General features: G+C 37.5%; 1 protein-coding gene across 5 annotated transcripts in view; it reads right to left on the bottom strand.

Moving 5' to 3' along the window:
* ATXN10 (ataxin 10) overlaps positions 1–27,266 on the bottom strand; it is a 112,152-nt gene that overhangs the window by 3,219 nt on the left and 81,667 nt on the right. For 4 of the 5 annotated variants that reach the window (XM_062634932.1, XM_062634934.1, XM_062634931.1 and 1 more), the window contains 2 exons: positions 24,296–24,359; positions 6,889–7,708 (listed from right to left, as the gene is read on the bottom strand). In XM_062634932.1, the coding sequence (XP_062490916.1) occupies positions 7,521–7,708; positions 24,296–24,359 (252 nt within the window). In that variant the 3' untranslated portion in view covers positions 6,889–7,520. Of the gene's footprint in view, positions 1–6,888; positions 7,709–24,295; positions 24,360–27,266 lie in introns of those variants that run through there. The other variant, XM_062634933.1, reaches the window with a different exon arrangement.

The following is a 27,266-nucleotide window of genomic DNA, read 5'->3' as shown; positions in this document are numbered from 1 at the left end:
GACTGTAATGATAGGACAAGGGGTAATGGGTTCAAACTTAAACAGGGGAAATTTAGATTGGATATAAGGAAGAAGTTCTTTACTGTGAGGGTGGTGAAGCACTGGAATGGGTTGCCCAGGGAGGTTGTGAATGCTCCATCCCTGGCAGTGTTCAAGGCCAGTTTGGACAGCGCCTTGGGTGGTATGGTTTAGTGTGAGGTGTCCCTGCCCATGGCAGGGGGGTTGGAACTAGAGGATCTTAAGGTCCTTTCCAACCCTAACTATTCTGTGATTCTAACTCCAGGCATTTCACACAGAACATAATAGATTCTTATCACTCTTCCCACTGTTCTTCCTAGGTATTCCTCTACCCAAATTATCACTTCCTGGCATTTCCAGTAACAAAATATTTTCAGAAATTACTGAGAAGAGATCATCACATAACCACTTAAATAGACAAGCTGTGGATTTTACAACTAATTAGCCACAAGAAAGTCCTTTGCATGAACACTGACTTCCTCATTATTCCCCAATTTGCCCATAAGCAGTTTATCTTACAAAAGCCCACACACTAGTTTTATGATCTATTCTGTATGAAATGTGTCAACACATCACATGCTAATGTTTAATGTTAAACCGATTTCTCATTAATTTTTTTTTTAAAGCTGTATATACAGGATTTATCATGAAAATCCAAGAAAATGTGTTTATAAGCATTCATTTAATAGCTCACAAAGAACACTTTAGGAGTGACCATCCTCCTGTACTGGACACCAGTGAAGCTGCTTCTTGAATCCTGTATTCAGCTGTGGGCCCCTCACTACAAGAGAGACACTGAGGTGCTGGAGTGGGTCTAGAGGCGGGTTACAAAGCTGGTGAAGGGCCTGGAGCACAGGTGTGATGAGGAATGGCTGAGGGAACTGGGGTTCTTTAGTCTGGAAAAGAGAAGGCTCAGGGGGGACCTTATCGTTCTCTACTGTTACCTGAAAGGAGGATGGACCAGGAGGTGGGGTCAGGCTCTTCTCTCAAGTAACAAGTGACAGGACAAGAGGTAATGGCCTCAAGCTGCACCAGGGGAGGTTTAGATTGGATATTAGGAAACATTTCTTCACAGAGAGGGTGCTCAGGCATTGGAACAGGCTGTCCAGGGCAGTGGTGGAGTCACCATCCCTGGAAACAGTTAAAAATTTGTAGATGTGAGACTTAGGGACATGGTTTAGTGGGGGACTTGGCAGCCCTGGTTTAACGGTTGGACTCAATGATTTTAAAGGTCTTTTCCAACCTAAACTATTAATGATTCTATGATTACAGTAACTTTCAGTAACCACAAGTTTGAACCCCAAACAGCTGAATCCCCTCTATACGCAGAGTTAAGACTTGATAAATTGTTAGGACTTGCTAAATTGAGATAAATTATGTAATCCATATTGTTTTCTGTATTGTTTTCCTTATTGTTGTGGTGTGAATACAACATAAGCATGTATTTCTGAAAAACAGGTCAACAGTAGAATAGGTACCATTACCAACATTTACTATACTTATGATTTTAGCGATAACACCACTGTTGAGAGGCCTGTTCAGTTCACACATTTCAGATGTATTTTTGAGACGTTTTCCTTGAGGCAACATAGCTTTTGTGCCTGCTTTGATCACATTTTCAAAACCCCAAGAGAAGAAAATCTCTTAGAACACCACTACAAGAAAAAAAAAAAAACCACGAAGTAGAGATGAGGCTGCTCATCTTATAACAAATATTGATTATGAACACAGTCAACAGTGTTCAACAAAAAGCGCTAAGATACTCAGAACTCTTGAATTATTACAAAACACCCCACCAAAACTAAAGGCATTGCATACCAACTCCACAAGTGGACAGACAGGTTGAAACACTTTTTGAATGACAAAGTAAAAATTTGAACAGAAATTCCTTTTTTTTTTCTTTTGTGCCATTGTGTCTCTAAACTTGTATTTGCTTGTACTCAAAACTGATAGGAAACTTTCAAGTTTAGCATAAATGTTTTATGGAAGTCACCTGAAGTACCAATGAGACCAAGTACAAGTTTGTCTCACTTATAGAATCACAGAATGGTTTGGGTTGGAAAGGACCTTAAGATCATCTAGTTCCAACCCCCTTGCCATGGGCAGGGACACCTCACACTAAACCATGTCACCCAAGGCTCTGTCCAACCTGGCTGTGAACACCACCAGGGATGGAGCATCTACCACTTCTTTGGAAAACCTGTTTCAGTGCCTCAGCACCCTCAAAATAAAGAACTTATCCCTTATGTTTACCCTGATCTTCCCTGCTTTAGTTTGAACCCATTACCCCTTGTCTTATTGCTACAGTCCCTGATGAAGAGTCTCTCTCCCCAACATCTTTGCAGGTCTCCTTCAGATACTGGAAGGCTGCTATGAGGCCTCCATGCAGTTTCTCTTTTCCAGGCTGAACCGCCCCAAATTTCTCAGCCTGTCTTCATAGGGAAGGTGCTCCAGTGATGCCCCTACATCACTACTGGTGAGGCATTAGTTGTGCTTCTGTGTAACATCTTACTGAGATGAGATGTCACACAGCAAAAAGAGGATGAGGTTAATTTTAAATGCTCTGGACTCTACCTACAACTGCTTTTTCCTATGAAAACACGAAAAATTAGAATTCTAATTTATTTATATAATTTCTGATTTTCATTTAAATATTCTAATTATTTGGTATTTTCTGACAGAATTGGCCCTGCTGCTTTTAATTGCCTTATCAAACTCAAGGATACTTTACTGTCTGGCTCTTCCTAAAGGATACCTTTTGGACAGTAAAGTTCTACAACTGTCAGAGTCCATGAGAAATGTTGTAAAATAATCATGCTCTCTCATTTGTTTTACAAACAGACTGATAATGCATTACCCATCTTCCAGTAGTCCTCTCTCAGACTTAAGCCATTCCCTCTCTCACCCTCTGAAATCCATTTTTATTTATTGCTATCTTCTCCAGTCCATGCATCTCCTAACACCATGTTAGATGGACACCAATAGCAGCTAGTGAGATGTGCAGAGAATCTCTCAGTTCTTGATTTCTTTTGCCAGCACCATGTTAGTGAGGTGCAGTAGCCGCTGAAAATGCCATGTTCAGGCACTGGATTCATGAGTGGAACAAAGACAGTGCAAAAGCAAATTTAGCAGCTCAGCTCTCACAAGCCTTTACTTACAATGTATAAGCTAAGGATTTCCAGAGCTTACAATCTGGCCAAATTTGGACTGAATTATGACAGAGGAAAATGCATAACCTTCATTTATATTTGGAACAGTCTTTAAAACAATTATTTTAGGGATAGCATATACAAAACCAATGTCAGCTTCTCATCCTCATAAATAACTGGATCTTATCAGAAATCACTGAGAGAGAAAGTTCCTGTGAAGAAACCAATTAAACCTAAAGCAGCATGGAAAAATTTCCCACTTGAATGGTTATAATTTGGCCAAGCTATAAGCAACTGGAATCAGATCTTAACATGGAAAGCATCATTTAACTCTAAACAGAGACACTGCTAACAGGTCTGGCCATAAACAACAAAGACCTAAATATCTTCCACATGTAACACAGCAAGAAGTATTTGTCTTCAAGTATATGTCATCAGCAGCACGCATGTTATTACCCAGCTGTGGCCTCAACACACTGCTGAGAAACTCTAAAGCAACTGCGGATGGCGATAAAGCCTTGGGGCTGCTTTCCTCGGGAAGGACACAGGCAGTTTGCAGAGCTCTCCTCTGCAGGGTGATGGGCAGTCTGGTCAGAACCTTGGACAGCAGTGGAGGAACTCCACCGCTGCCTAGCCCAGCCCCGCACGGCCCCCTCCTTCAGACACCAAAGAGGCATATATGTCTCACACGGAAGCCTCGGAACCATAGAATTCCAGGTTGGAAGGTGCCCCAAGGCTCATCTAGTCCTACTTCTCTAGACTAAGCATGACGTAGACTAGACGTCCCAGCACCCTGTCCAGCTGAATCTTCAAAATGTCCAACACTAGGGAGTCCACCACTTCCCTGGTAATATCATTCTCACAGTGAATCTTTCTCATTGTGAAAAATTTTCCTCTTGTGTCCAGTTGGAATCTCCCCAGAAGGAACATGTGACCATTACCCCTTGCCTTTTCCATATAACCCCTTGTAAAAAGGGTGTCTCCCTCTTCTTTTTGGTCACACAGAATAATAGAAATTGCATATAATCATAGAAGTCTACTTAAGAGTACCATAAGACAACACCAAATTCTCTGTCAACATAATCCAATTATATACATAAGGCTAGACAGCAAAATTTAAAGTAATTTTCAGTGTAGCCACACATTTTTAGTGTTTATTTGCAAATAAATTAGTGGGTTTTTTTTGGATTCTCGCTACGTAAACACTCACACTAAACTCAAAATACAATGCCAACTGCTATTTAAAGGTTGTGACAAAGGCATTAACTGCCTCTGATTTTATTTGTTGTTGGTTGTGCATAAAATTGTATTTTACAAGTACTTTAGGCAAAACAAATTATTAGAAGCAGTGAAAGTTTAGGGCTTTGCAGGCAATTAAGCTTATTTCTCACAAGTTGCTAAAATGCTCTTTAAAAATCTATCCACTTATGATGAAAAACCAACTCCCTATTCCCTTTTTTATAAAAACCAGACCTTTTTTAAAAAAAAGAAAAAAGATTTGATCACTATTGTTTGAAAGCACTCAAAAGCAATAAGATGGTCACAAGGCTTGATCTGACTGTTCTGCCCCTTTACAAACTCAATAAAGCTTGCTTTTTATGACTGATTGCTGTGCTGTATTAATCCCCCAGCATATAAAACAAGCCTATTGGAGACTGGGACTCCACTGGGGGAGGACAGGGAAGCTGTTGTGTTCTGAGAATTAATCCATCCAGGAAAATCAAAAGCCAGCCACTCACAATACAGTAATCAGCATGTTCTCCACTGTGAAAGCCCTACATTTCCCATTTAGAAAACACAACTATTACTCCATTATGTACTGAAACACACAAAACCCTTTTATTTATCTGTGTTTGTTATCATTTGGCTTATATTTATGGTTTTGTGTGTATTCCACTGGTGGGTATACAACCATCAAGTAAAAAAAAGCCAAACACTGTCTTTTCCCAACTGCTTAAAAGGAAAAAAGGACTCCTACTGCTTTTTCCACAACCGAAGTTCCTTCTGGATTTGCTTTGTGACCAGGATTTTAACTCTTTCTTACCCTAAATAAAAGGAAATTCTTTGCATTTTTTCCTTACACAGAAAGTTAATTTTCTTTTCAGAATAATTATGGGGTTTCTTTTCCTCATGTTGTTAAATTGTGTAACATGAATTTGCTAAGTAGTGGTGCTAAAATAAAAAATACTGAAGTTTTGTAATTACTCACCTGAAAATTACTCCACTTTACTTCTAGGTGCTATTATATTTGATGCTCCATCAGCAAAAGGTTTAATCCTTTCCTTTTAAAGTTGAATGGTGAAGCCCTCCGAATATTTTTTTCTGAAGAGCAAAATTTTTTTGGTTTTTTTTTGCCATTTGGGTGCTATAAGCATGATTTTTCCATTATGTTATGGAGAAAAAGATTAAATAACCTAAACAAATCCAGCTGTAACTCTAATGTGACATAGTAATTAAACTGTTAAATGAATCCTGGCCTAAACACAAAAATTAAGGCTTATGGAAATCACTGAGAAACCACAAAGTGATAGACCATGTGCTCAAGAAGAACCAAACCCCTATACACTTTTCCATTCAGCTAGCAAAAAGCACCTATCTGTATAAGAAATTACTTTTTAAACTAGCACTTGAAACACAAGATTTTAACATCCACTGAAATGTCAATTTATTTTTCAAAAAGCAAATAAAGCACTTTTTTTTAGCAAAGAATAAATACGAATGTAAGCAACTAACGCTCTTCTCCCATTTGTTTTTAAAGCAACAAGTCACCAAATGCAACAGAAGTTACAGACTCCGTTCCTTTTGCCAATATACATACATCTTTTACTTAATAAAGGTCTAAAGACAGCAGTTTCACATCACTGCCTTTAAAACCAGCAGGTTACTAAAATCCCACTAGGTCAATTCCATAGTCCCACCTGGTCAGCTCAGTAGACACTTATGGTTAACTTGAAAAGATCTTAGTAGTCCGGCTACACTAACTACCCATTTTAACTATGTATTTCTCATAGTTAAAAGCACCGTGTGTTTTTTTTTGCCATTTTTAGATCAAAAAATGAATTGGAGGAGCAAAGGCTGACGCACGTGGCAGAATGCCTGTTACATCTACATGTAGTTTTAGGACATAAACTTGCCCTTCCATTTAAAAATAGGACTAAAAGATGACAACAACATGAACAATTTAATTTTTCTGGGACCTTCCCATTAGACACAGCTGAAGACAAACAAATGACACACTGATACACAAGTGCTAGTGATATTAAGCTGTAATTCTTGTTTTGCTTATGCATGCAGGATTACAATTCTTGGCTAACAGGGCAAAGCTATGGCACGCAGACAGTTAACCGTGCCCCCCCACCCTTTCTTCACCCCCCTTCTCCCCCCATCTCATTCATGCCACATTCCACAGTGGCAGGGTCCTACAACAATATAGGAGGGTACCCAAAATGAAGAGGCAGGGCCTTCCATTCTTCTGCCTCTCTTGAATTAATTAACTGGAAATGAGTTTTGTCAATGTTTTGGAAAGGCAGAGGGGTGAAAAGAAACTGCTAGAATTAATCACAGTGAGAAACTACCTCTTCAGCAGTCTGCCAGAGTTCAGAAAACCCATGAGAAGTGCAAAATAAAAGGAAAGTGGGCTGACTTACCATCCAAAGGAACAAATAAAATTCAAACAAACACCCAAGTCTCCAAAACAGAGACATGCCCCAGTGCAAAGGAATGTAGCATCTGTTGCCACAACAGCTTCAGCTTTGTTTTTAATATACTTGTCATGAAGACTGAAAGGTAACAAGGTAGAAAAGACAATTTACTAATAATTTAAATACACAGAAGACATGTTATCTTTAATTCGCTAAATATTTATGTACATCCAATGTTCCACCAAACCTTATGTAAGAAGAGATACTTAAGCACCATGACTGAAAACAAGTAACTTTTATTGTTCAGCCCTGACTCAGCACAGATCTTTTACATGGAGAAGGCAGACTGTAAAGCACTTACTTCTTTCCTGAGTTTTTAATGATAGTGATCTCCAGATTCAGCAATGGAAATTTTAACAACTCACTAGTGCACGCATCTCTACTAATGGAACAAGAAAGTAATGAAATTTCAACCATCTGAAAAGAAAGATCTTTTTCCATACGTTAATTTATCTAGGTATTCAGAAAACATGTAGGTGTCCTTTTGTTTACAACGGTGAGGCAGAAGTGCCATTTGGCAGCTTTTCTGACTATGAATAACAATTCCAGCAGACCGGAACTAAAACTGAAGAAATCTTGATTGCCTGAGCAGGGAAAAGCATTTTTAAACAGAAATCTACTTTTAATGATTTGACTGTTCTTAATTTTTTGTTCATGAAGGCTTCTTTCTGACAGATCTCAGAATTAACTTGTCATCTCGTTTCTCTATCTCTAAGCCCATACTCTCAAGGGCAGAATTGTCTGCCAGCCCCTTCTCCTCCATCTGTGCAATAAGCTCTTGGTTTCTCTCATTCTGTTCAGTGAGATTTCGGATAGCGTATACTGCCCATGGGTTCACAACTGTTGGACAAAGTTAAGGATCATTTACTTAAAAATGAAACAATGCTTATTTTAATTTATTACTGCATTCTCCCACCCTCCCCCATCCCTCAAACCCACAAAAACAGCAGAAAACAAGGGTTTGAAAAAGGCATTTACAGGCAGTGACTCTGGACCTGCAAATACTTGCATATGAGGTAATTTAAGTCTAAATGAGGTACGACCATTAACTTCAGGCAATTTTACTAAGTTTTATCTTGAATTAAAATAGAAACAAAACACAAATGAAGGAATTAAAGGGACATATTATTTTAAGCCAAAATTACGGTTAATTGAAATGTTCCAATGATCTTCCTAGTGAGATTAAAAAAAAAAAGTTGCTGTTTTTAGGATCTGAACACTTCAACACTACACTTCCAAGGACTGGCAAACAAAATGAGCTGTAAATCAGGTACAAGAAAGACAACTATTATTTTCTCTGTAAAAGCTGGAGAAATGTAGAAAGAGAGAAATACCTCTTGCACAGGGTAACAACTGAAAATAGCACAAATAACATGGGAGACACTTAAAAATATTTAACTTCTGATGATATCAAAACTAATTTCTTTGTGCCTGGGTGCCTTTACAAACTCACCAACAGAAGAGACACTAAGATCACGAGCAGGTAGCTCCTGCTCACCATTAAATGGGCACAAGCTGCAACTCATTCACCTTCTACGGTGGTCCCTTGAGGCCAGGACTGAAGCACATGTCAGGGTCATAGACAAAGGATTTAAATTCCCAGGATTATCAGTCAGGCATCTTCCAAGTGAACTACAGTGTTCATTTTATGAAGTGTCAGGGATGTTAGTCCCAGTTCTGCAGCTGAAAAGCTATGTTACGATATAATCTTTCCCAAGTTACCCATATGGGAGGCAAGCCATTCTGAATCACACAAAAGTGATTTGCCTGCAGGGCACCAATTATTTACTACATGTAGTTTCACATCCAGTAGAAGAATATGCATAATTTACTCATCTCCTTGACGTCTTTTGGGTTGGACAGTGTCTAAGCACAGAGATAAGATTGTCTTCTTACTGGCATTTGCCAGGGGGTGACTGGAGGGGAAAAATCCTGAGTGGTGGAAGATGGGAACTTCAGCCAAAACAATATACAGGAACTGGCCTTTCTTATGCAATCTATCATGACAGCATTTGGACAATTTAGTACCACTGCATGCACATCCTTACAGCAGCAGTTTTGCCATTTTCTCGTGCACCCTGCACTGACAGCTGTGTCTATCTTACTGCTACCACCAACTACCCCTTAGGCTTATACACTCTCAGCAGAGGCAGTCTTCCATGCTGGGCTGTGGGATGCACGAAGCAATGTAGGTGAGCAACAGCCAGTAGCAGAAGCAGCTTTCTTAATGTAAGACCAGATCCTGCCTTCACAAGCTTATATTTTAAGAGAGGGGAATCAGTAAACTGAGTGCACAGGAGACAAAAAAAAAATAATTAAAAAAATGCATACCTAAGCACAGTGCTGCTTAGGTGCTGAAAGAGAATAGAGAAGAGACTGAAATGAAAAGCACACAAGGAATCCTCAACAGAGAGTGTAGTTTAGATGAAGAGTAGCTTGGACAAACTTCACAGGAAACACACATGGTTAAGGAGCAACCCTGCATTGGCATGAATCAGTGAAACAGCCCCCTGCCTTTTAACAGCAGTTTATATTTATTTTCACATTCAAGAAGCTCAGAATGGAAAATAAAAAACTGGCAAAGCAGTAAGAACTATAGGGCTTTTTTTTTTTTTTGACAGTTCTTCTATTTTGACAGGAAACATGCTGCAAACCTCCTTCATTTAAGTTACATAAACCAAGTATTTCCACTGAAGATTATATTTGAAGTACATAAAACAACAATAAAGTAGCAAAGAAATAAGACTGCTTATGAGCAGGATCTCACTCAGCACCTCCAATGGTGAGAATAAATGTCAGAATAGTGAAATACTCAAGCTGATGAATGCAGAGGAACAAAGCTGATACCTAAACAGGTCTTTCTGAGGTCTGATTTCAGGCATTTCACAAGTGCCAAAAAGTAACATGAAGTTCTCCCAGTGGATTGTGAGAAACACGCTACCACCCTCCCTGGCTCTGCTCCTGCAATGAGGTGCGACTTCTCTTGTTCTGTTCCTAAAATACAGCTCTGTATAAAATACAGCACTTGCATAAAAGAAAAAATCCTAAAAAAAATAAAAGGAATTTTCAAAGAGTGACAGTTCTCAATCACGCAAAGTGCCACACAGGAAAAAAAAAAAGAAGTACTCAAAGTATTTTTTGTGTGTATTAGCCTTGGGAATAATCCTGTTACCATCATCTTTATGTCCTTCAATACAAAACCACTGCTAAACCCCACAGCAAATGATGTTTTCCTATTATCATATCCATTCATGCTTACATAATATCTAAGACATCCCCATTATCTTATGAACTCTATCATCAGTATGGCATTTATCATTATTGACTACTGTAGCTGAAGCTGCAAAATGGTTTCAATAACATTTTCAGTCATTCAAAAACTCTTTTCTGTATGTAGGTTTTCCATTGTAAATTCAGTCATGAATATGCATGATTTCCCTTGTTCGCATGCTGTGTGAGGCTAAGACCTTTGGATGGCTGTGTGCAGACCTAGACAGACTTAAGTGTCAGCAGAGATTAAAGCTAGTCCCCAGCTAATATTCACATTACCCTCTTGCTCCTCTCCAAAGATAGAGACACAGAGAGAAAATTAAAAATATTCTACAGTCTCTAATCCTACCAACACTTTAAGCACTTTATTGTATGCTCAGCTTTAGAAAGAGAGCTTCTAAAGTTTCCATAGTTACTACAAATAAGAGCATGATCCTGTTTGTTGTGAAACTGCATAAAAGAAATGCAGCAAGCACAGTAGATCTGACTGCACAGACTTGTCGAGATTCTTTCCAACAGGACGTATTACACTCTCAAATTAATTAGTATTATAGACAAGTAAAGATTACAATCTTTCTGTCACAGTGCAGAGGGCATATAAAAGAAACAAGAAAATTCATTTTATTTTGCAGGAGCTTCATTACCAGACTACCTGTGTTTAGGGAATGAAAGCAAATACTTGCACATGTTTATAGCAACTCTTTCAAAATGCTTCAGTACTGTATGCTATGGGATTCCTGTGTTACTTTGACTTATACAAACAATAACAAAACTGAATCAACTTGCCCTGTGTTCCACACTGATGTAAAGATCTACATACAGTGATTTAAAATTTATCATCTAAACTCTTGTGGGTTGTAACTTTAATTGTAGGGGGGCGGGGGGGGGGGGGGGGGGGGGAGGGAATACAGGGAGAAAAGAAGAGAGGCAGGGAAAATGTGCTACCAATCTGCCCTAAAGGATGAAATATTTTACTGGCACCTACATAAGCCATGAAAATAAAATATGCCACTAAATCCTGTGGAAATTCTGCCACCGACTGCTAAGGGAAGTTTTAACAATTCTCTCATTTTTCTTTGTATGGATTCTGCTACAAGAGGTTCCTAGAGTTAGTGCTTGCAACAGCAGAGTGACTGTGTTCTAAGTTTAATGGTGTGTGAAAATACAATCGCATACTGTCAGGAATCTCTAACCAATATCCTATTGTGATGCATTACTGGAGAGGAGGACTTACAAACTATTTCCCAAGGAGAGCATTCCAGCTTTTTATTCTCATATTGGGAGGTCCAATTTGGACTAAATGCTATTGGCCATTGGCTATTGCAGCCACCAGGTCTCTTATGAATTGTTCTATAAAACAATTTTGATTCTATGGATGAAAGGTAGAAATGCAGCAATGCATAAGTAACCTGGAAAGTATGTTGCTTAAAAAAATGTTCAAATGTTAAGCATTATCATTAATATAGGATACTGAAGAGTGGTGACAAGGAGAATGAAATATATATATTTTCTTAAGTCCCCTTAATGGTTATTAATACTAAAGAATTTCTAAATATAACATCTTTGGTGGAGAGTTTGATTCCTTACATGATGTAGATAATTATTTTCTTTTTAGTTAGACCATTTCCTGCATTACAGTTAATTTTCAATAATTAAATGATTACTTAGGAAACTTTCTTCCTTAAGAATCATTTGACCTAATGAGAAAAAGAGGATATTCTTTGCTCAATTCCATTACCTTATTTAAATCAGATTTTTGACTATGTAAACATTAAGTACATTTTAAACAAATATAGGAAAAGGTACAAAATCTTATAAAGATGGACAACCCACAAGAATTGGAACCCCAGTCAAATGGGCTGTTTATGCAACAGTGAAAGCCACCCAACTTCTCCAAGAGCTTTTCTGGAACAGGTCTGCAGGGCTGAAAACCAGAGATGATGAAAATGCTATTCTAGCTAATTATATTTCTTCCTGGTCTTCAACATGTAATCCAATTATCACTAAAACTTCTGTAGACACAAATGAAATACTGAAGTGACACGTTAGAAGAATCACTTTCACTTACAGACTTGACTGGACCACACTGAAAAGACATAAAGCATTTCCCCATCAATTCTTTCAGTCTTTTCAAGTACTTTTGTTTCACAGCAACTTGAAGATAATTCTTCTCACCATTAAAAGAGGTCTCTAGACAGCTACCAAAACTGTTAATCACAGTTTGGGTCAATGTGCTCTGACTGACCACACGTATTAGACAGTCAGAAGCTTTGTCCCTCCGAGTCAGCCAAATTGCTACCAAAGTTACAAGTTTCTTCATGTTGGAGCTTTTAGTAGTTTTATGAAGTCCAAGCAGCTGTATAAGATGATAGAAATTCCTTACAACTTCTTCACATTTTTTTAAATAACATTTACTTGTGCCCAAGACATTAACCCAAAAAAGTAATCACAGAAAATATAAAGAATTAAAGATTTTATCTTAATTGATTTACTTAAAGAATTTAATTAGTATTTTTACAATTAATACTTTGGACTCTATTTATACCCAATATTAAATTATGAGCATGAGAAAACCTCAGGAATTCAGTGCACAGCAAATTAAAAGACTCTGCCTGGAAGGTAGAATAAAAATGCCTAAAATATTTCAGTTGCCTTTATTTTTATTTATTCCATAGCAGTTAGTATCACTTACAATTGCAGTCACCTTATTCTGGATTTTAAAGCTAGAAACAGGCAGTGCTGTATCATCCAGGAATGTCTTCTCTTTTCCAGACTGACCTAGCTCTTGCAGAGCATAGAGAATGCAAGTCATCTGACCTAGAAGCCTCCCAGGTGGAGAGGCACCACTGGATGCTGAAGGAGGCATTTATTACTGATCACACTTTCTAGAGGTAAGATTTCTAACACTGGGGAACCCAAAGCAGAGGTTCATGTCTACTACAGGTAACTCTCACCTGGTCCTAGGGATCAGAAAGACGGTTGGACCATCCACCGCCAAACAAGCTTCCATCTTTACCACTACGTGGCAGCAAAGCTTCACTGGACATGCATGAAATCAGATGCCTGCAGCCAGACCTTTCCTGCCCCTTATCTAGGACAGGAAGGCCAGGGTGTGCTGATGATGCTTACTGCAAGCACTCCCCATAAAATCTGCTTCAGGAAAATATTCTGGTAAAGAGAGAAAGCCTATCCCCCAAAACCTGAACAGGGATTTGCAGCTCGAATTCCACTCTGTAGAAGAACATCGATTTGCTAGAGAAAGATCTCAAAAGATACTATCTCAGAACAGACAAATATGCAAAACTACTCAGTTTAAAGTAATTAAATTAGTTTCAGTACTAAGGCAACATTCTCCTTAATTCACAGCCAACACGAATTAGGAAACACTCATAGCAGAAAATAACTGCACATTACTGTTTGGTTTTTTTTTTCCCAAGCCTTCACTAACCTCCCACAGCAGTAGCTATCTCTTTTGCTAGCAGACAAACACCATCCTTCCGACTACCTGTACTTGTATGAGTCTTGGAACGTCCTACCCATCTCCTGTCATGATGAATCCATTTCTTAAAGTGTGCCATTTGGGACACAGGTTTTCTTAAAATGGGAGTGGTATCTTCTCTATAATCAACTGACGGGCATGTCATATTGCATGTGTGACTTTAAGTGAAAATTCACTCACTTAAGGATCAATGGCCCACAAATACACTTCAAGACCAGGACAGATGATTAAACCTCTTTTGTGCAACACTTCTGCACAGAACACAGTTGACACTGGTCAGTCACCCCTGAAATCAAGCCTGTCAGTTCTGTTTCATGTACAAGATATTTCCATGCCTTTTTCAGAAAGATGTACTATGGTGACTGGGAGATTATACTGTGCCCCTAAATAAATTGTTCAACTGGGCAAATATCTCATTTATTGTAGCCTGTGATCTATTTCTGGTTTATATTTGTTTAGAATTGTTTCCAAACACTAGTTTTCATTATAGAAAAAAACCCAACCCAAAACCAAACAAAACCCCAACATTCACAGATCATAATCAAGGCACTCAGAAAGCAACTTTTGCATGAACTAAAGAGAAACTGAGGGAGATACTCCAAGCTTTGCATAAATCTTGTACCTATTCCCTCCATTTGTATTTTTCCGCATCCCTTTTGAAGAATAGGCACCAGAGCTATGCAACAAGCTCTGCCAAAATTTGCTCTATGGCTGATTACAGGTGTAACACAGCTGTGAGCACCTTCTGGCTACTAGGAATTCAGAAAAAATGAAGAAAACAAAACAAAACAAAAAAAGCAGCTCACAATATCCAGTTGCCCTATCATTCCTAGCTATATTCCCACAAGTAGCATCCAAACTCTCCATGTTATTCAGAACACACTTTCAGCACTGTCCAATTCTGACACCCAGAGTCGAATTATGAGGCTCATTCATTCATGAGGCATGACTGCTTTTAACTACATACTTCAGGGATATCCAGCTAAGCGGTATGCAATGTTCATTAAAGTGCTGTTTGCCACTTCAGATTTTAGGTTGTAAGACACTTCTTATCTAGAGCAAAGTGGGGATTTTTCTCCCCAGATCACTTGTATTTCCAGGTTAACAGATCACAAAAGACAACACAGAACAGTATTTTACACCCAGACTGCTATTACTCTTTAATGCTTACCAACTAAACAACATTTAAGCCGTATTCTATGTGCCTCCTTTCATGCTCTGTGGGACTTAAAAGCACAGTGCCAACACACCTTAGTATTAAACACAAAATTTTGGTCAAGTACTCTGAAGCTGCAAAAGCCATAGTACATGTTTAGCTATGCCAGGCTATTTCTAATAGGTCTCTTATGACAAAACTTACAGAACTTAACAACAACAACAACAACAACAACAACAAACCCCATAACCTCTAGTTTATTTTACTTTTTCCTATACTCAGACTTGTAATACTAACTTAATGACACATTTATTTTTGCTGCTTAGGCTGCCAATTTGCTTTTTAAATTATGACTTTTTAAATAGAAACCCATAATTTATGAGTAACTATAAATCACCTGGTTTTACAAAAGAAAGGATCACACTCTTGATCAATCTTAAGCTAATGCTCCACAGTTATCATATTCTATTCTTGCAGTTCCTTCTATTACACTAATTCCACTTTAACAATTCACAACAACTAAATCTGTTAGTTATCTAGTAGAGGTACCAGTGAGTTAGCAGGATGTTACATCAAAAAAGAAAAAGCTTCATCTGCTGTTACCTGTAAAAATGCCTTCAGCTTATCTTCTTATCCCATTTACAGAAAAAATGTAAAATTCCATTAAGCTGAAACTCATGTATCAAATTACTATTAAAACCTATCACAAACATGGAGATGTAACACACTAAAGCATAGGGGGACAGAAATGTGTTCACAAACTGATTAAATATCAGGCAGACCATAGTAATTTTAAATGTCCTTGGACATGTAAAGAAAAAATCTCCACCTACACGCAGGAATATATTAATGTGCATTTATATGGATACATATAGAAATCAAGAGCTTTCCTAAAATGCATTAAAATGGAAATTACAGTCGTAGAAAAAAAAACTTTCAAAAATTTGACACTAAACTAAAAAACCCAGCCTAGTTAATACCTGAGATGTGGTCAAGCTAATTCTAAATTATCATACTAAGGTAGATGACAAGATAAGCTTGCTCACAATTTCAACAGAAGCTCTTTTACTACGTGCAATCTCTAGAGATTCGTCTGTTATACAGATTCAACAAGGATCTCTCTATCAGCTTATCTTTCAACATTGTTTTGAATATTTTATTGATTCAGGGTCTCTGATTAACTTATGTATTAACTCTCACTCCTGCTGCTTTTGGTAATTTCAAATGTCACATTATGACAAATAATCAAAACAATGAAGGTAAACAAAACTCCCGTTCCAGTGTCATAGACACCAGATGATGTCCAGGGCATCCAAAAATAACAGTGGTTAAATAAACGAGTGTTTTGAAAGATGCCACTAAATCATAACTAACTAAGGTTTTTCTCCCATGTTTTGCAAAAAAGCCATTAGCCAAATTTCCTGCTAAAATTTCAGGAAATGGTTGCACCTCCTTGAAGAAATCTCAGAACACCAAGAGGCAAGAACAAGTAAGGAAGTTCAATGGAATGGACAGCAAATATATCCTTTGTGAGGAAGGAAAGGTAGATTTTGGAAACAATTTCAGAAAGAGAAAGAAGGAAGTCTAAACTGGAGAAGTGAGGGAAAATGATTTAAGGATCAGGAAGGAGCTGCAGAGGACAATGCATTCACCAGCTGATGTTACAAATTGTTTGAATAACAGTGACCAAAATATGGCTACAGAATAATGTCAGAATAAAGGTATTACGTTGGCTATATGACATCTGAATATTCTTTGGAGGCATGCAAGAAACAATGTCAAGCAGACAGCCTGAAATATGATAAGGCAGTCATAGGAGGCATTCCATTCTCAACAATATTTTTGAACCACTCCTAGCTTTATTTAAAAAAAAAATAAAAAAATCTTTGGGTCTCAAATTTCTGGTTCTCCATCTCAGCCCAGAGGGGAATTTTTCAGAAGAAAGTCTACAGAAAAATCAAGCAAGCTGTTTGAGCTACAAAAGCAGTGAAAGATTATCTATATTTTTTTTGTTGTTGTTGTTGTTGCTGCTCCTGGTAACTAAAGATCCTCTTTCTTTCAAGAGTTCAAGCCTGTTGCGGATTTAAATCCACCAAGAGGATCAGGCCAGAGGACAAATGTGACAATATTTGGTTTAGGAACAGAGTTATTAACTTTAATTCCTCACTTTTACATGCATGAGTTGGTACCTACAGAGATTACTCTTCTCAAGGGATTAGAAATATTATAAAGTAACATTTGAAAAAACCTTCTTGCATTCTGTATAGGTCTGCTGAACTTCCTCCAGGTTGAAGAGGAACCCTGCACATTACATGTTTCTTAATGATGGCAGCTGTCAATTACTGGAGCTGGATAGAAGGGAGGTACTGAAGGAACAAGCTTCATATTTACATCTCTGCAAATCTGCTTTAGTATTTCATACACCCTCAAGAAAATTAATACTTCCCCTTGTGCCGAACTCTGAATTTCAGAGTTTTAATCATCTTTCAGATGCACCAAATAAATTGCATCCTGAAACTATGGAATCAGCAACCTGAAATACACCTTTAGGAATTACAAACTTGTTAAATGTCCAAACACAAAATTTAATCTTTGGTCATTTCTGGAAAAAAAATGGGCAGTGCTTTCATTTCTCAGAGTATCTTTTCTTATCCTACATACTACATTCTTTCTGTGGTCTTAAGTCTTTTTCATATTAGGAGAATGTTGTGTTTGACAAGACAAAATCTGACTTTGGGGAACAGTGTGGATTAGTTATACAGCTAGTAGACGTAGAACATCTCACAGGAAAACTTCACATTTTTGTTTTCATTCTAAAGTAAACATTTTCTTGCAATAAACATTTCAGAAGTGCAGTCTTTGAGTCAGAATTTAGACCTACCAAGTACTGTGCTTAAGTTGGTTGGGTTTTTTGCTTGGTTCTTCACCTTTAACCAAGTTCCGCTCCAAAGAGTGCAATGCACAGAAAAGAGAAACAATGGGTTAAGACACAGAAGTTGTATTATCCCAACTCTTTAGACATGAAGCCAGTGTCAAGAGGGATTTAAAGTAAGATTAGGTTACACAAACGCCTCCTGTATCCTTTTCAACAGGGTGCATGCACCTACATCCTCCCCCTTCAAATAACCTCATTCAGGACACTTTATTCAATACTGTTCGGAAAAATTCCACTTAGAATGGAATCCAGACTACAACACTACTGTAACAACAATACTGGTGACTTGCAATGCTTGTTTCAAGACTGTAAAAAATGCCCTGACACATAGTGACACAAATAAGCACTCATAGGCAGATGACCTTCCCAACTAAAACCAAAAGTAGGGTTTGGGAATAGGGTCTTTCCCCTTTCACCATGAAAAATAATAAAAAGGTTGAAGACTCTTAGGAATCACTTAGGAAACTGGTCCACTACTGCAGCCAAAAGAAAACCAAACCACCACCCTTATCATACAATATTGAGGGATTCCCCTGAGAACTACGCAGACCCCCAGGCTCCATTAGTATCTAGAAAAATACAGCTATGAAGAATTCACAGTAACTTGCTGCAACAGGGTAGGATTTGGTCCACTGAATAAGGTGAAAGAAATAAGCTCCTCTCAGCCTGTTCTTGCTCAATGAATGAACATTTGTCCCACTTCCAGCTTCTAGTCTGACCAGTTCATCTGAGTATTATTGTAAGACATAGAGAAGGAGCTAAGGTTTGCGCTTATTCCACAAACCAGAACTCCTCCACTCTGTGTTTAAAGAAGAATTCGCAGCATATAGGAGTTGAATTAGTCTGAACTGGAGAATGGCAGTACAGAGATTCCTTCCCGCTTGACCTTTTTTTTCACTGTTTTCATCCTAGTTCCATCTATGGCAGTTGGCTTCCACTCAGCTGATATTTTGTGCTGTCTTCAGCACCATGAACCTAAAACTTCAGGTCAAGAAATTTCTGCTCTTTACCAGAGCTAAGTCCCATTCTTTCACTGCTGACCACCACCGTGGGGTCACTAAAACCATACCATCTACATTTTTTTGTTAAAGTCATAGTGACACAATCAGTATTGGTTTACAGAAAATAAGATTCTAATAGTGCTTTGTCTAAGGATAAGGGTTGCAGCAGCAGCAACCTGCAATAATGCAAAATTGAAGCCCTCTAGCAAAGAATACACTTCCATTTAGCCCACTTCAAACTTAACTGTGCAACAAAGCAACTGTCAATGGGATGAGGAAAAGAGTAATTTCTTCCAAGTGGGCAGAACTTGACTTGGCATGACGAAGTCATGATTGTTTTCATCAGCAGACTAGGTCCTTTGCACTGACCATATCCATGGAAATAACATGATTTTATGTATGCTTATGAAAATACAGAATCAAATGGGTCACCTCTAACTACTAAATGCATTGGCAGCGCCTAAAGCAAGCTTTCCAATGAAAGGCAACCATTACTGATGTAACATTATGCTGTATTTTCTTGCCAACATACATGAGATAGCCACATTTACGTGAAAATGCCCAACTGTATGATGGTTTACTCTAAAAAGTCATCTTACACTCCTATTTTTGCTTTCTACTGGCGTCTATTCAGCTGTGAGGCTTTTTTACAGCATGTGGCCTGTTTCAGGTTGCATTCTGTAACTTGGAAATAGAATGTGTGTCAGCTCCCCTGAAAGTCTTCGCTGGCATCTCACAAAACCAAACTGCCACTCTTGTAGACCATAGCAACTTCATTTCTTCTAGCTTTACCCAGAAGTTTCATGAACCACAATTATACTTGCTGCTGCCATGCAGTCAAAAGTATTTTTGATCTACCTCTCAGATGACCTTCAGACTGAATATAAGAAGCAGCTTAGGGAAGGAGTATCTGAAAATGAAGTTATGTTTTCTGCATTTTGTATGGATATCCGCAGCAACCACATGTTTTTCTTTCATAAATACTTAGAATTCTTCCTCCTAAAACATAGCCAGCTGGGTATTTACTCATATATGTACAAACATATATATGTGTGTGTACACACATACATACACACCCTACAGCAGGATATTTTTTCCTTCATGCATGACTGCACTTTCTAACAGAAAAACGTGCCTGATTAGGGGTTAATAAAACATGGACACTTACATAAGGTCATTCCAATTAAATTCAGTCATTCACAAAATCAATTTATCAATAGACCTACTGCAAGAATCTCCAAAGGGTAAGATTAGCAAGCACCCTGAAAAAAACAAGAATATTCCACCTTCAAAACTACATTTTGCTTCTGATTTCCAAGTTTTACCACCAATTAACAGCTATTTCCTTGCAGTGCTTCAGAGAATATTTTTTTTCTTAAAAGAGTAATAAATATTTTTAAGGAGAACCATAAAATTAAAAAAAAAAGGAAAAGGCACACCTTTGTATTACTCACGAGCGTAAATGTTAACAAGTAGTGAAAACCCGGACAATTTAAGGTAAACTGAAAAGTCTTCTATAATAAACAGGTTAGTTTATTTAAAGTCTTTCATAAGCACCTTTTTTCGTTTGACTGGGGTCAACAGTCTTTTTATTAGAATGGTCTGGTCTTCCTTATGTTTGCCTTAAACAAGTGGAATTTGTGAAAGATCACAAATGAAGCTGGAAGGAGCAGTAAAAGCTTAGGATGAGGTAAAAGGCAAGAACAAGGGCTCTTGTCTGATGCTAGAGCCTGTAAGAGATGAAGATGACGGTGGCTTACAGAGCAAAATAGAACATATTTTAATTTAGAACACCTTTTCAGCCCAAATAACCTGAAAAGCAGGATCTGGAGTAAATTTTTTACTGGTATTACCCAGATAGGCATCTCCAATCCACTCTCTAATATGTGGCAGGTTATTTGTTTTTAAATGCAGGTTACGTCAGTAAAGCACAACACTCCAATCTTTTCAGAAGCAGAACAAGAAACTGAATTTTCAAAACCAAAAATTTATCTCATGAAAGAACCTCTCCTTAATCTAATGGCAAACAAGTCCGCTTGTGTTTTGAAACACCCTTTTTTCTTTTGAATACAGAAGCACAGTTATGATTAGGATACAGCCAATACAAGATGGAAAGATTTAAAGGCCACAGAAAAATTTAAACTGACATTCACACTTCCCTGAAGTTTAACACTTCATACCCCAAGGTCTGTAATGAACCGCATCTCCCTAGTCTCACTCTGCTTACCTCTTCCCCTGTGCTAAAAGCCTAATAGCTAACAGTTAAAAATCTGGCATCTTTCAGCATTTCTCCATTGAATTTACTTGGAACTATGTGAAATTATAGTAGCTGACAATATAAAATACAAATTCAAATAATTGCAAGAGGCACAGTAAAGTTGTTCTTAAGTGTCCATAATCACCTTCACGTCTGTTACAAATGAGGGCGGGTCTTTTTGTTGCTTTTACTCATGAAATATCCTGAAGGAAAAAATACTAATTGTTAGCATGAATGTAAAAGATACAAGTCTGTCTGAGATGCAATTAGACAAGGTAACAGTTCTCCTAAATTGGGCACTGAAAGATGAATTCAAACTTGAGAAAGTTAAAGCAATGCAAACATGTCAATTGAACTTCAGCTAGCTATCTCATAAGATATAAACCTTGTAATATTTCTATGCACATTACAGAAAAGTTCAGGATCTCAACGGATGCAATTTTAAGGTAATGACAGGTTTACAAAGGAATTTATTTTAGGATAAGAGCATACCCATTTCCTCTTTCAGTATGCTTCCATACGCTACAAATAAAAAAGATTTATCAAAGGATTTCTCCTTTCAAAGGTAATAAAGAGCTCTTTTAACATTTAACATGGCAACCCAGCTTCAGCTGCTAAATTGCATACTTTAGGGAAATTGGGTTTTTTTTTACTGTCCAGAAAAAAAAATCCTATCATTTTTCCACAGTTAGATATTTCTTTGGAAAATTTTGTATTTGTAATTTGGAAGCAAAAATTAATTATTAAAATGAAGAAAATAAGACTATTGCTTCTAGTAGAAAACATAATGACATCTTAGCTGTGGAGCTTGAGTGTCTCCAAAACAGATGAAGATTGAACAAAAATGTGCATCTATAAAGACTACTAAGAAATCTACAAAGTTCTTATATAAAAAGAATCCAGATTAAACTTTTTCCAGACAGCTTTATCCAAGGAGAAGTATGAGTAACACAGCCGGAAACCACAAAAACAGGCACTAGAAACAAAAATGCAAACAGAAGTTTCTGGACGTGACTTCCCTGAAGGAGCCATGGCTGAAGAGCTACACCAAGCTTTCCCTCACAGCTTTCTACATGACCTTGGTAAGATGCAGCATCGCTTAGTGACCACGTCTGAATTTCAGCAACTCTCTTTTAACACCCAGCTCAAGAGCTGCCTAAACACTTCCTTTTAATTAATATTCCTTGAAAACAGAAAGAGACTTTCAATTTCACTCTGGATCACAAAGTTACAATGCAGGCTATTTTAGAATGCAGCAATTTTAAGCCAGTAGGCTTTCAAATCATAGTAAGAGCACTGCTCTGGTTTACAAGCAACACAAAATGGATTTGTTGCAGACAGGACCATGTGCACAGAAGGAGGAGAGAAACAGTTGAATCTCTTCAAAGGAATGTTACACAATGGAGCCAGGTACCTACATGCTATTGCAAACTTGGATTGTGGCGTCTAGAAGTAGCACAATATGCTGCAAAGCAGGTGAAAGTAGACAGATATAAATTGCAAACTCCTATTTTGCTTTCTGCATAAGACATGCTGGGAATGCAGCAGATGAGCAACATCAGCGGCAGGAGAGAAGCAGGGGAGCATTAACTTCATGAAGCACAGGAGCAGCCAGAATAGCTCAAGGTCAAACCAAAAAAGAGAGTAGCAGCCAGAAGCTGCGCTCCAAAAGCTGACACAGCAAACTTCATCACACTAGGATAGTCTCCCCTCTGCCCAAGTTCGACTTGACTTTTTCACATATCTGGTGAAAGCTCATACTGAGGTCTAATTATATCTTTAAAAACCAAATAAACAATGTCTTACGCTCTGGCAAGAAGTTTATAGCACAACCATAAAATGTCAGCCTGTATCAAAAGGTGTAAGAAGTTCCATGTTGCTCAAAATGCAGTAAAGTCTCCCATGGTATTTTATTTTCATTTGATTCAAGACCATAAATTACAACTCTACCCTTAGAAGGCTTCAAACTTTATCCTCTTTTACTAACAGCTAAAATGAATGACTGATCCTAGAAAGAAATTTTAGAAGTTGTTGCACAGCCATGTTTTCCAGCAAAGGAAGAGTAACTTGGAACCAAAACTCCCTACAGTTTCCTCAGGGCTGCTGTTCTGCTTAGGAAAATGCAACTTTCCCTCCCCTTCCAACTGTATCCAGCAGTACTCCTTACCAGATCACAGAAGTACAACTCTGGTACTTGGTGCCCTGTCAAGAGACACACTGTCAGGTTTCCAAATACAGGAATAGTGATGAATTTAAAAACCCTGCATATAAACCAGTAAAGTGAAGGGCTCAGAGGACACTTAACACCCATTGCTCCTCCACTCATCTTGTAATATTTTGCTGTCATCTGTCCCTACACTGTTTCATTCGAGATATGTATTTATAATGTAGATAATGTTCTACAACACACAATTTTGAGAATACTCTTTCACAACTTTGTTTTTTTTATGCTACTTGTTAAAAAGTGAGCTTTTCCTGACAAATTAATTTAAAAACATGTTCCATGTGTTTAGTACAAGAAAGCAGACATTACTCTAGACAGGAAAGGCATTTGATTTCCAGATGCACTTAACAGAAACTTACAAAAAGCTCATGATTAGATGCCAGAAAAAAAGAGCTCACCTGTTAGAATATACCAGCAGGATTACTATGCAGTTAATGAAGAGATGGGTAAGTCTGCTTAACAACTGTTTTATCTTCAATAATATTATTTCCCTCTAATAGTAATCTATCTTGGAAAGTCTCTGCTCTTAAACACCAGGGAAAATAAAATCCCAAATATGAAGCACAATGTCATTTATATTAAAATCTCCCCAACATTTCAGTCATCTGCATCACTAATTCTCTCAATTATACATATTATCATTCCAGCTTACTAGGCTTGTCTCTATACTAAGTTCTCCAATCAGATTTAGTAAGTGTATAGAATTGATGGGGCACTTATTTCAGCCTACTGAACAGATTTCAGTTGAAGCAAAAGCTCTAAGGTCTGTTACAATGACCAAACCATAGTCTTCAGTCAGATTATTCTTACATTTAGCTCTCTGAACTGACATATGTAAACTAGTAATATTCATTACTTTAGGAAAAAGAATGGAACAACAGTTCAAATTACCTTAGAATCCAGTTTATGAAAGCATATTTATGAGTTTGCTCATTTCTTAACCAAGCCTTTAAATACAACAGAAACTAGTGAGGCCAGTTAGACTTGGGTGCCGAGTGAAAGCAATGCTGGCATAAATACATTAAACTTCCACACCTTTTCCTATGAGTCATATTCAATAATTAACATTCTTTTGTAAAGGATACAAGGATTGTTGTCATCAATGCTGCAGTTGTCCAGGATCAAGGGGATGCCATCTAACTCATAAACCTAAATAAAAACAGAAGTTTAATTTAACAGATGTCTCAACAATACTAATGACGTTTCATGCAAGAAATAGGTAAAACATAACAGATGTTTGTTTCACCCAAAATATTAAACATGTTAACATTAATTCCAGTGTAAAACTGATGCTTTCAGCAGTAAGTATCACAAAATAGCAACAACACAAGCACACATTAATTTCACATTCTTTCTTTATTTAGCATGCGTTTGACTGAGGTATTTTTCAATGTCATGCTTCTCACACTGAGCCAGAAAAAGTGATGCTTATTGACAGCTCATACTTGCTTCCAGAAGAAAAAAAAAGAAAAAAAGACTGAATAGGAAAAAAAAAAAAGTTGAAGAACACATATACACATTCATAGAAGTTAGCATGGGGCCACGTGTCTTCTGTATCTATGCAGTCTTTAAATCAATGGGTTACCTGTATGTACCTAAGAACAAATTCAATGAAGAGCCACTGACTTTTTCCTTTGATAAGGTGATCATTATGTTATTACTAAACCAGCAAAGTCAAATTCTGTCATTTTTCATTTTCTGTGTATGAATACATATGTGAACTCAAAAAATTACACTAATGCATGTGTGTGTGTATGTGATAATAACATATGATCTTAATAGACTCATACATACACACCCACACTACCAAAAACTCAGGATAAGTTGCTGTTATCAATAAATACGTACCATAATTTTCTTAATTTTTTTAATTTTCTTTTTTTTTCCTTTTTTTGTAGCATAATTTTTCTAATAATAGTCCAGAAGGAATTTATCTAGACTTGTAAGTTACACTATGACACCACACATCATCATGCATATATTTATACAGTTAGAAAATGTTACTTAAAAGAAAACCTGTTCTAAATTATGCGCAAAATTTCAACTTTGGAAATACCTTCTTAAGACATATAAGCTTTTTTTTTTTTTTCTTAATACAAAATTAGTTTTAAAAATACTTGAGAGATGAGGATTAACTGTTTATATTCTTATTATTTATAGTCTTTAAGCCACTTGGACATGGTCCTGGGCAACCTGATCTACATGTAAGTATGGAAGTTGGACAAGAGGTTCCTCCAGAAGTTCCTTCCAATATCAAAGATTCTGTAATTCTGCAATAGCCAAACCATATTTGTCTAAATACTGAATTCTTTAATTCATTAAAATTTAGTTTCAAATCAGGAATTGTCAGCCAAAGGAATCTGGACAAAACACTGATTTAGACTGTGGCTTGATGATGGGATTCTCTCTTTTTTTTTTCCCCAAAATGTGTTTTTTTTATACCATGTTAAACAACAAATCACAAGGTTTATACTGCAGGATGGATCAGCTTGCTGAAACGCAAGTTATATGGTAAGAGAGGGAAGCTGGGTAGGATGACATTTAGATGCTAAATCCAAAACAGTTTATTGATCAGTAAAACTGAATTCAGAGACAAATCTCAGCACGTGCCTCTTACAAGTTCCTTTGACAATCTTACTGCAGAGTCTTAAGCTATAACCTAAAAAAGTAACAGTAACAGAAGACAGATCTGCAAACAGGAAAGAAAAGCAAACAGTATTCCTAGCTTTTTAGACCTAACTGGCACATCAGTGATAACATGCCTAACTATACCTACATGAAATACAGTTAACAATGCAAGTTTTAAAATATTCATTCTTTCCAAAAACTTTTTTTGTTTTCTCCAAAGAGCATGGATCATCTATCATGTCATACCTCAAAGCTTGACCAAATGTGAAAGTTACCTTTCAGTAGCACAATACTTGTGCATGCTTGGGAAATGTTGTTTCTTTGACTTTCACGCTGTAGCCAAACTCTGATATGCCTACAACGCTACCTTTCATTTTCCATCAGTGAAATGCTGAGCAGTACAAATTAATCTAGATTAAGCGCTGTCAACTGAAATAAACCATGCAATCTGTCCACTCCAATTCAAATGAGTTGTTTGGTTAACAGAATAAGGAAGTATTCTTGGAAAGCAGAATTTTAATTAAAATCCGCACATGCTTCAAAAGAAGTTAATACTGGAATATAATGAGATTCCGTCAAAGTTAAGTGGGAACAGAAGCAGTAAACCACAGCCTTAGTGATACCTTAACGTAAAAACCAGTTGCTAACTACTACTGCCTTACACACCCACGGAGAGTCTCTTGAACATCCTACAGTTAAACTGTATGTATACTCTGACTGAGTTAGGCACAGCATTTGTCGCCATGATGCCAGCTTTAGCAGTCACCTGTGATTTACAACACAGTGAAGCAAAGCAAGGGAAAGCAGCTTTACAACATACCCACCTGAGACAAATCTATATACTTCTCAGTCCAAATATGAGGCAAAGAGCTCAGATTCCTGAAGAACCACTATTAGAGAAGTTCCAGTCCATGCCAGCTGTTCCTGAGCCACCACTGATCCACTAAAAGCGTTTCATGGTAACCTAAAATTCATGCCAGTGTATTGTAATGATCTGGGCTGCAATTGCTTTGGATTTAGTGGAGCCATTTCTGCAATGAGTGTCCCAGATAGTGAAAGGAAGAGATCAATGTCCCCCCCACCAGGCTGTCCCACTTGCATTCTAAGACTCTCTCAAATCTCACTCTCATCTGCCTGTAATCTCCCACACCAGCAGATTTTGTGAATATTCAGAAACCATAATCCCAGGTCCCAATCACTTACACAGAGTCATTGGAACTATGCTGCAAAATACAAAGAGGTGACTGAATTTTTCCAAATAATTATCGATCGTTTTTCCTTTAAAGAGAGATGTCCGTAAAATGCGCGGTGCAGAGTAAGGCAGTGGAACTTTTGCAGGGATCGTCTGCAGGGCTTGCAAATGGAGTCAATAGTGCACAAGCTTCAAATCTCACTTCAAATAAGGTGCAAAATTATCCTGGGAAGAAA

The sequence above is a fragment of the Pezoporus occidentalis genome, unplaced genomic scaffold, assembly GCF_034315485.1.
Source record: "Pezoporus occidentalis ecotype Australia unplaced genomic scaffold, CSIRO_AGI_Poc_V1 ctg44, whole genome shotgun sequence".
In the NCBI taxonomy this organism is placed as follows: Eukaryota; Metazoa; Chordata; class Aves; order Psittaciformes; family Psittacidae; genus Pezoporus; species Pezoporus occidentalis.
The sequence above is the reverse complement of the archived record's forward strand: the minus strand, read 5'-3'. Positions and strand labels throughout refer to the sequence as shown.